Here is an 11,036-nt window from a genome sequence, read left to right on the forward strand (position 1 = left end):
AACTAGTAACACTTGGACTATGTTCACACTGCAGGCAAATCCGACCCAAATCCGATTTTTTTTTTGACCCATCTGACTCATATCAGATTTTTTTATGACAGTCTGAACGAGACAAATCCGATTTTTTTTTTCAAATCCGACCCAGGCCGTTTCAGTATGTGGTTTTAAATCTGATATATATCTGATGTTTTCAAAGTGACTGCAGTGTGAACGCTCATGTCACATTCATCTGACTTTTTCATCAGTGAGGAGGGGGTGAAGGACCGATAAGACACTAACCTCAAGTCTCGCTGTTTAAATCTGTAGCTCCATGTGTTTACAGCTCCAAAACACAAGTCCAGTTGCTTCATCTTTTTACTTTTCATTTTCCACGTAGATAGTTTGATAATAACATGTCCAGCCTGGGTCGCGGAGAGTATCGATCCTAAAGTTAGCTACTCGGTCGATACTTTTTTCCAGCTCGTAGTTACGTTAAAAAAAAAAGCTTCACTGGAGCATCCCGGTCAGAGGCAGCTTCAGATTTAAACACTGAACTGAAGAAGCATGTCAGATAATTATTTAATCGGCTCTGATTAAACAATAACTTCAGATTCGACGTGCAAAATGTAGCATCCATGCTAGCTCTGTAAACAAACAAGCCGGCTGAGGAGACGTCACGTCTTTTACTGCGCATGCGCATTACATCAGTGCTGTGTTGCGTTCACACAGGGGTCTGATGCAGGTCACAYTTAAAATGTAATKTGAAYGTTCACACAAAAAGATCGGATTTTTTCAAAAAATCGGAACTGAGCATTAAGACCTGCAGTGTTAACGTAGCCTTGGAGAGCGCAATCCTCCGCCAAGGCCAATTTCTCATATCCTGCAATAAAGAAGAATCCTTCAAAAAAATCCCTGCATCCGGATTGTGATCCGGATCACCACCAAAGTTTTATGGAGTGTTCCTTTGGCCAATACCCACCTGTGGTAAAAAATTTCATGAAAATCCGTCCATAAGTTGTTGAATAATTTTGTCCACACTCAGACAGACATACGTGACCGAAAACACAACCTCCTTGGCGGAGGTAATTAACAGACAGAGGAGCAGAAGTTCAAATAAGCAAAAAACAAGAAAGAAGTACCTGCAATTTATTTTATAATAGCTAGAAAAGCTGAAACGAGCCTAAAAATTGTTTAAAATGAGCTGAAATAAGCACAAAGAAACAAAGGGCACATGTTTGGTGAACTAATCAGCAATAAGCTAAAATTATGACGAGGTGTATTTAGCTTCAATGTAAAATTAGCTGAACTTGGCTAAAAACATRGGAACTGAAAGTAGCAGAAAACRGCTAAAGAAGCATWAAAAGTTTAAATTAACAAAGGAGCACAAAAAAGTTGAAATCAGCAGAACAGCAGAAAAGTGAATGATAACAAAAAAGTAGAAAAAAGCTCAAATCAACAAAATAAAAGCCAATGGAATCTGAATTTTCACACAGAAATAAACACTAAAAAATGTAAAGTTTAATAAGGATTTATGAACATTTGAAAGGGTTTTAAGGATGTTGCAGACAGCTCCATTCATTTTCAATGAGAACAGAAAAAGATCTGGAAAAGTTGACTATCTCAAAAGGTATAAATTGCTGAAGTACCAAAAGTCAAAGCCAGAATATCCTGAAGGAGCTTGATATTCATATTATCTTGATATACAATTGTTGAAATAGCACAAAACTTGTGGAACAAGATACTGTATGTSCTGAAAAACGTAYAGAAGAAAATTATGTCAATAGGGTAAATCAGTAGTCAGACAAATTACTACTTTTTGGGACAATGRGAAGAAATCTATTGAACGTGTTTTTGTGTTCATAAAATTTCTGTAAAAAGAACTGTTTTTGTTACTTTTGCAATATGTTCAATTTTTCTCTTTGCATAGAAAACTTGAACAGGTTGAAAGTCCAAGTAGCAGAACCAGAATTATTTTTTTAATAGAGAAACGCACTGCATCACCCGAGTAAGGATATTTTAGGCAGGTTTTATGCTGCCTTCTTATTAAATCAGCTGAAACATATCTTTTTGCCCAAAAATATTTATTCCGTTTTCAGCCAAATGCACCAGACTATATTTTAAACATGGGCTTAGCTTTAAACAGACCAGAACACTGTAAGGAAACSTAAATCTTTAATTTACAGTGGTAATCTGTGTTCCAAACACAGATGAATAGGTTCCATTTAACAGCTACTTTTCTGTTCTAGACCTCCAGATCTGATCCCAGTTTAATAAAGCTCAAATACCCAATTMTATGTCCTATAAATATTTCATCCGCTCACATGTTGCAACTGATTCTTCATCTATTTGATTCTAAATTMTTTTGTGATGGTCTGAAGTCTGAATATATTTTTTTCTGCAGCAAACCCTAGATTGTGCTATGCATGCACTCGAGGGGGGTTGACTGTAGCCTGTTAATTAGGTTGCTTTATGGATGGTTTAAATGTTGTTGTTTTTTTAATTGGACCGTTTTGTTCTGGGAGAAAAGGAGCAAAGCGGTGGTTACGATGTGTTTGTTGGAATGCGTTTGGACTGGAGCACTGGATGTAGAAATCATGAGCTTGGTAATGATAGCTCAGAGATGATGCATTCTCCTTTGCCCAGGGCATGAGACGAAGACAAATCCTTGCAGTAGGTTCATGTTGCAGTGTTTTAATGATGKTATGACAGAAAAAATAAATAAAATTTCTGTAGTCTGTATCATATATTGTTCCTGGTTTTGACATCTTGTTACACCAGCAACACTCTGGATCTTGTGTAATTGTGTGAGAACTCATGCCCTTGAATTTTAATTTTTTTTTTTGGTGGGGTGAGGATTGTTTTTGAGCATGCTGGCTGAGAGGGGATATGATTAGAATGGATGCTTCCTGCAGAGTGTGGTTTAGTGTCACGCCAGCGTCCGCTGAAAGACAAGCTGCCTAATGCTGCTGGATTTGAGTATAAAAGCTCATCTCTTCTCTTGTGGACATATGCATGCTGCGTCCTGCAGCCAATTTCCACCCCTCATCTCGCACTGTTCGTCCTCTCGCTTCCGTTTTGCKTCTTCATCTTTCCCCCTGCTGTCGCTCACAATCTTTGGCAATGTTCTGCTCTTTTCCAACTCTGTCACCACGCTGTGAAATGCTCCACGCCATGTCATGTCTRTTTACCTCTGTCAGCCCTTTCCTAATTGTGTATTTTTAACTGTCTTCTCACCTGATTGCTCTCATTTCTTTACTTTTTGGGGCTTTTTACATTTTTTTGTTGACAAGTTCTACTTTATTTTAACGTGTACATATAGTGCCGAGGTGGGTCTGAATTTAAATAAGTGAGCTCTTTAAGTCTTTAACAGAGGATGTTGGGCTGCTCCTAAATCCCTCACCTGCATRAAAAAAAGAAAAATGGTTTCCAGTTAATTCCGCATAATTATTCCAGGAAACCTGAAGGCTGCAAAATATTACTATTCCATCAGAGAAAAAAAATACAGCCAGTACAGTGGAAGTAAAATTCAGGTCAGCAGAAATTGCAGAGCAGTGAACCTGTGACAGGATGGTGGTTTTTCAAACAAGCAAATTGTCAGAGTAACCAATTTTACAAATTAGCTGGCTTGTTTTCATTTTTGTTTTTTTATTTATTTTTGATTTTTTATTTTTGTGTGTGTGAAACAGAAAAATATTAAGTATCATTTTGCCATCTGCCATATCCTTTAAAAAAAGGAAATGGACCCATTTTCTCTTTGTGAAACAGTATTGATGAGTTAGTGTTATCGCTTGTTGGCAGAACTAATTAGACCCCCCTTTTTTGGAAATAGGCATTATACAGATTAACTCGGCTTCATTACCTGTCATTGAACCCAACAACTTGTCAGTGTTTAGCCTTGTGGTTATTCAAACTGAAAGAAAATGAAAACCTTTTAAAAAGCTGTAATCAAATTCAGCCTCCATTATTCTGAGCAGAAGTCTTGTTAATGACACAAGATCACCTTACTGGGCAGCCGGAGAAAAGTGAAAATAAAGCAGCTGTTAATTGGCACAGGCTGGGGGGGACTAGACTGAGACTTGCAATCATCATACAGGAGCTTGTTCTTCCTCTGTGCCAGATGGGGTGGCAGTTAGACTTAAAATGCTGTTCTGAAGGGTAATAAATAAGAAATAACAACAGGAAGAATTGACACCATTACAGGCCTTAAGGGAGATTTACTCACCTATAAAGGAAATGAACAGACRTGAGGATTTTGTTGCTTAGTGTAAATACTGAATAACAATACTTTAACACTGGATTCTTGGAAAATGTGACTATAAATTATTAGTTTGTATACTAACAAAATCCAAATTACATCATTTTAAGTTCTTTATTTTTGATTGTTGGAAGTAATGACATAAAAATGCGAATGAGTAGTAAAGATAATTCAAATTTAATGACAGAAAATTGAAACTCATCAACAACCACAAATGTGAGGCAAAAATGAGACWAAGATAATTAAAGCATAAACTCTTACGCTTCTATAAGTCATTTGAGTTGTCTTTGTGTGAAGCCACGTTTCTCGTTTTGGGATTAGTCTCAAAGTTTACATAGATGGAAAAAGTGGTCTTTTCAGGTCAATTCTATCATTGACCAAGCACTGTTCTTTGTAGAATTGTTTAGCAGAGTTTGTTTATGAAGCCTTTGATTTGCCTTTAAAAGCCCTGAGCTCACACTGTTCAGTTAGGTGAGTTAGAGCACAAACAGTGAGCCAGGCTTTATCACCTGTTCTCACTAATACTTCCCTGGTGAGCGGGGAGCAGTTTCCATCAGTCAGGTTCTTAAATCTTGATTTAAAAAGAAGAAAAAACCTTCCTGAGAAATGACTTGTAACATGTTNGAGCAGAATGGATGAGTGGACGATGATGGATGGATGTGAGCCTGGAGAAATAAAATGGCTGGTTTGATGGGCGGAGGCAGGATCATGCATGACTTATGTGACTGTGTTTTTTGTGTGTGTGTGTTAGGAGAAACTCTGAAGTGTTCAAATAATATGAAAGTAATGACACCAGATTCACTTTAACTTGTGACTTTTCAAAATGTTTTATTTTTTCTCATCCTTCGGTAGAAGGTGACCCACGGTCAATGGTTTTCTATTGCTAGTATTTCAATGTGTGCGCAACTCCTACATTGGTTTTACAGCACATAGTATTCCCAGACAGTCTCCCATCCAAGTAGACCCTGCATGTCTTCCAAGATCAGACAAGATTTGGTGTGTTCAGGGTGGTATGGCCATTTTGTTTTATGTAAAGGAGACGCATCATGCTTGGGGAGTCTCCCCCCCAGCTTCCAGAGTAGTCCATTGCAGTTCAGTAGAGGGGTTTATGACTATATAGTGGTGCAGAAACTTTTTTTTAATAATTAAAAGATGTCAACATTGGAAGACTTGTCCATCCARCCATACATGAGGAGAATGAAAATGACCAAATTATTTGGCAGGCTCAGTTTCAATTTAAGATAGTTTCCTGATTTATTGAACATTATAAAGCTTATTCATCCATGTTTATACAAAATAAAAATGCATTTTGCATGATAATCATATAAATACTTTTAGTTATTCTTAAAGAAAGATAAAGATTCAATAGAATGAATTCAGGCATATATGCAGCAATACTAGGTTTTCTGATGACACTATTTTCTTTTGGAATGCCATGTTTAACAATTACATATGGGAATAATAGGCTCAGCCAAGCTTTGTTCCAGGATTCAGTGTGGYTATCTGTGCAAAGTCTAACCCCACTTTTTCTAAAAAGCAATTGCACAGAACTGCGATGTTCCAGATCTAAAATCTCAATACTCTCAGAAGTCTTTTAAAGATGCAGTTATCAGCAGTCCAGGTGCACACAGTGTGTAAAACTGCAGATTTATATGCAAGAACCCCCTCAGTGTTTGATATCAGTGCAGTCAATCAGGTGCCTTTTTTATACCTGAAACCGACCATCAGCCTCAAACTCATCCTGTGACTTTTTCTGTCCTGCAGAGAGAATTCCTGCTGTTCTTCTTCTTTTCACCATCCCATCTCTTGTGCATCCATCTCACTTTCCCCTTTTTTGCATTTTCTCCTTTTTCTTCATTTGTCCTTTCACTCCAACTTTATTTTAAACTTTCCTCGCATCTATCACTCTCTTTATCTCTGTCTCCTTGCTCTTTATGTCTGTATTGATTTTRTGGCAGTGCACGCTCCATGCTTCTCGCCCTTTTTGATAGAGGGAGTAAAATGGAGTCTCAGTCTGCCAAATGAAATCAAAGTCGTCGTCCCCCCCTTCCCTTTTTCTGTTCCCTCGCTCCACTGCAACAAGCGCAAACTCCATCAGCTTTGAACTTGCGTGTGTGAAATGAGCTCCCTTTGCTCTGATTGTCAACCCATCTCTGTGCCCTTTCTCTTGCTCACTGCTCCCCATCCCTCTTTTTTCCCCCCTCACCTCCCAAGTTCACTTTAGTTTGATGCATTTGTTTGTGCTACTGCCAAAATAACATTCCAGAAGCAGTTTACTTTGAGAACCGGGTTACTTTATTTTCTTGTTCTTGCATATTTATCAAATCTTCTATTYCTTCTTAACATAACAAAGAAGAATATCTCAAACTGACAACCTAAMAAATAATGGATTTTACATTATGAAAAATGAAAAACACAAAGCTTTCTAACCACATTAAGAAGAAAACTGAATCTGATCCACTCTTTCTAATGTGGGTCATATTCACGTTAGTATCTCAATGAGCTTTTTATCATTCCACAAACTTCTTCCTCTCAATTGGGAGATATAGAGGTGCTTCAGATCAGCTGGGAGACTCGCTTTGTAACACAATTACACTCCACAGATAAATCTGCAGCCAGTTCCTTCCCAAGTAACATGGATGGTTTTTGCCTTCATGTATTAGGAGATGTTATAAGATATGTATATGGGGCAATAAAAGAGATGTTATAAGAAATTGTTGTTTTGCTTTTTTTAAAGTGTGATGTCCTGGGATTTTAGCTATTATACCCATCTCATCAAAGTAAATGACAACAAGAAAGAGGAGCATCCACTGGAGCCAGAAGCTAGAAATGAATTCTTCATGGCAATTTTGTGTGAAGAACAGACACGAGGGAGAATTTTCTGCAGCATGTGAGCAGCTCAAGATTTATTTTYTTCATTATGACTGTTCAGTTTACTGATAAATTGGATGTCTTGTGCATGTAGAAGACACATSAGGCTGATGTGATGATTTTGGAATAAGGGACAAATTGAGACTGCTACCAGTAATTTAAAAATGGCACAAGTTTTGTTAGGGCACATTTTAGAAGAATTGAAGAAAWTATAGGAATATTTAGGCCTATCAGTACAGTAGGGCATAGTTTGAGTTTGAACAATTCTGGTTCCTTGTTTTTAACCTGGTTCCCAATGATTCCAATTCTTTTTCAAAGCAGGGTCAAGAAAACTAACATGGTTTAAATGAGGTAGCTGCAAAAATKGTCCATCTAACCAAATCTTACAATGTTATATCCAGCCAAAAGGCATTTTTGACCTTGTTTAGAGGCTGGTACACTAAGCAAGTGTAGAATGTTTTAGGTTATTAATCTTGTTAGCCTGGAAATTTTCCTTGTTTCATGTCTAAAAGTGCAATTTTCTTACTGTATTGTCARATTATTTTGTGTAGTTAGAGAAGAATCAGACTTCATCGGCTCATAGGTTCATCGGCTTGGAGGTGTGGAGCCAAGAAGTCGGTGTGCTGTCTTGTGTTTTCTTAATATATATTTCACATATCTTCTAATCTCTCTTTTACTCTTTCTCATTACATTTCATTTTTTTCTCTCTTTCTTTTTCTTCTTTTAAAAAAGAGAAGAATCAGACTTGAATTGTGTGAAATAATCTTCCAGTGGAATAACACAATTACACATGCAGTGTATACACTTTAACAAGATTGCTTTACCTCATTAAAACACATTGACACACATCCAGTGTCTGATGCTGCAGGTACTTAAACATGTTACTGAGCTGATGTTACAGTTTTAAGGTCTAGTATAACTTGTTAGCTGCCTCATTGTTGGTATTAGATGGATTTAYCTAGAGGTGTTAGCAAAGGCTTGCACAGCGAGTCAAAGACAACTCTGAGAAGTGTTTATTCATGTTGGTCATGTGCCCTTCTATGCTCRATAAATTCTTATTATTTTATTAAAGTAAAAGCATACTTTAGATCATCGGTGCACAGTGTCCATTTGCTCACACTTAAGCGGCTCACCTGCGGAATCTGTGTTGGTGTTCGGGCATCTCACCTGTGGTTTTTCTTCATTGGTTTTTGGTGGCTTCTTGTTACAGTGGGCAGACTGGGTATCAAAACTAGGAATCGAAATTTAAAACTTGAAATAGTTCTGGGGGAATTGAAACGTTAGTCCTTGTTCCAATCGATACTCGAGACTTGATGCTATCGGCCACTATAAAACCTTTTGTGTCCTCTGGTGTTTGGCACCAAGACATTAGCACCACATTTGAAAGCCAAGACATTATCTTTGTTCTTTGTTTTCTTTTCTTAAGGGTTCTTGAGCACTGTTTTTTTGTTGTTCTGGGGGGGTTTTTTTGCCTTTTTTTTTAATTTTTTTTTTATTTTTTTGCTTTTTCTGAATGAAAGCATTGTCAGATGCATGGACAACCAAGTGTTAAAAAGCAACAATCGCATGAACACCAGGATCCAAAATATGGGACAAAGGACCTCCAGACTCTAGACTTCAGTTTAATCAAGCATTCTTGGGAATGTCCAGTCCATTCCCTTTATGAGTATGCTGTGGTTTCACAGGGAAAGACTGAAACCTACTGTACTCTTTTTTTTTTTTCACCATTTTGTTTTAGCATTATGATTTATCTGTGTAGTTATTCATTATGCCATGGTTTATTGAGTGGTATTCTTTCCTGTCRGTGGTTTTAATCTTGTGGCTGATGGGTGAAAATGAAAAAGCTGTTTAATTTTATTGGTGAAACACTGCTTCAAGTCCAGTCCTTTTTAATTTAGATACTTTAGCTGTCTGATTCATGCACACTCAAGTCCCTAGAATTTAACTGTAAACTCTGTGTGGCTTTTAACTCCAGATCATATTTTTCTCTCCTAATAGGCCCAATAAATATCAGTTTTCAGTATTCTAGTGAAAAGTGAATTGTCCTGAGAGTGTTTAGATATAAATCTATAAGTCATTACCTTTTGCTGCCAGTTGAACTTGCAGAATTGTCCACTGCAGCAAGAGGCATTAATCATATTTTGCACAGATCACGAAGCCTTTAACAATGCAGGAGAATATATTTTTAATCAAAGCCACTGCTCCATCTTTTGCCTTTCTTTTTTTTGCAGGGTGATGGTTTGCAGCTGGAGTAYGAGATGAAACTGACCAATGGTCAGTCTTTCTGGACACAGCATTTCTCTGCAGATGAGTTTGGTAAGAGYGAATAGAGAGAATGAGAGGGATTATAAAATGAATCGTCAATGGCACAAGCCAACACCACTTAGCACGGCCAATAAAGYCCACTGCACTGAACAAATTGCAATAATGAACGAACGGCTGAATGAATTAATGATGATGGATGAACTGGGAAGGAGGGATGAAAAGAAGAAGATGCTCATGTATCTTCTAAATGAATTATTCCAATGTCTTCAATGGCCACTTCTATCACTCACACTCTGCTTGTACTGTAACTACATCTCTCTGTTCCTGAACTAATCAATTTCTCTCATTACCATGTTTTTTAGCTCTCATCTTGATGTACCTTTTCTACTACTCCTTGTAACTTATTCACAGGAATCCTGGAGACAGACATCACRTTCCTGGTTATCTTCTTTTTGGTGTTCCTCCTCTCCTGCTACTTTGCCTGTAAGTACCACATTTTCTACTTAGTCTCTCTTTTTCTTCCCTTCAATACAATCTATTCAGACTTTTAAAGCTCACAGCAGTCATTTAATGGACTTTCTGAGCTCTGTGAWAAAATCGGCGCATTTTTCTGATGGGACAGGAATAAGTTCTTGTGTTTTTTCAGGTGAAGCATGATTTAGCTTTCTCTTGGAGCTAAATGTTCGTCACGATTGAGCACACTTTATATAAAAGCAGGAGAAGATGGTAAAAATAGGGCTTGGTTTTCATGTAAAAATGATTGATTGTGTAGAGAAGGTAGAATCAGATGTAAGTGAATTATAATTAGAAACATTTAAAAAATATTAGAGAATATTTTTTCCTCTACATAATTCAGTGTTTCCCCTACCATTATTGGGCAACGCCCCGCCATTATCCCAGGAAACACAACAACACCCCTGACCGGGGGTGCTGAGGTTTTGACTTTCTGTAACTATGGTCCTCGAAGTGAATAGCTCTGCTTTAGGGCTTTCTGTACTTAATAAGACCATATCAATAGGTTTAAAATGYTATGAGACATTTAAGWTTGCAGAAAGGTTTTAASTTGGGGTGAAATTATTTTTAAACCAGCACTCGTTCAGTGAAATCTGTGCATGGACATGGCAGAAACAACCTTGCATTACCTCGCTGGCCACTGTTTGCTGAATGGTTTKGGTAGTAAAGTAGCCTCCTTAAATATGCATTAGGAATATTTTCTCTCAGATTAGGTAATCAGAACAGAGGAGACATATCTGGTCTCATCTGGAAATGGCCATCACAAGATGGATGCATATTAATGACCACTTTCCCCGTTCATCTGGCTCTTCCCTTGTTCTGGTGTTTTCTTCCATCTCCTACTCTCTGTACCGCTCTTGCTCTTCTTCACCATCTGTTAGTATATCTCCATCCTTTTTATCTCTGCTCTGTAACACACACACACACACACACACACACACACACACACACACACACACACACACACACACCTCTGTCACCTCATTCTTGTTTTCTTTTCCTTTTTCTCCCTCTAGACAACCTGAAGGGAAGACAGCTTCTTCACACAACCTACAAAATGTTTATGACGGCAGCAGGTGTGGAGGGTAAGAGTTTCTGTCTTAAACAGACACACACACACACACACACACACACACACACACCCCCTTCTGCC

The 11,036-nt window shown here is 37.7% G+C and overlaps 1 protein-coding gene across 2 annotated transcripts in view; it reads left to right on the forward strand.

The window, feature by feature from the left end:
• The window catches only part of tmem145 (transmembrane protein 145), a 47,973-nt gene that overhangs the window by 25,501 nt on the left and 11,436 nt on the right, over nucleotides 1–11,036 (forward strand). For both annotated transcript variants that reach the window (XM_014017276.1, XM_014017277.1), the window contains exons 6-8: nucleotides 9,337–9,421; nucleotides 9,782–9,853; nucleotides 10,900–10,968. In XM_014017276.1, coding sequence (XP_013872730.1) covers nucleotides 9,337–9,421; nucleotides 9,782–9,853; nucleotides 10,900–10,968 — 226 coding nt within the window. The remainder of the gene's footprint in view (nucleotides 1–9,336; nucleotides 9,422–9,781; nucleotides 9,854–10,899; nucleotides 10,969–11,036) is intronic.

Source organism: Austrofundulus limnaeus, unplaced genomic scaffold (genome assembly GCF_001266775.1).
Source record: "Austrofundulus limnaeus strain Quisiro unplaced genomic scaffold, Austrofundulus_limnaeus-1.0 Scaffold165, whole genome shotgun sequence".
Lineage (NCBI taxonomy): Eukaryota > Metazoa > Chordata > Actinopteri > Cyprinodontiformes > Rivulidae > Austrofundulus > Austrofundulus limnaeus.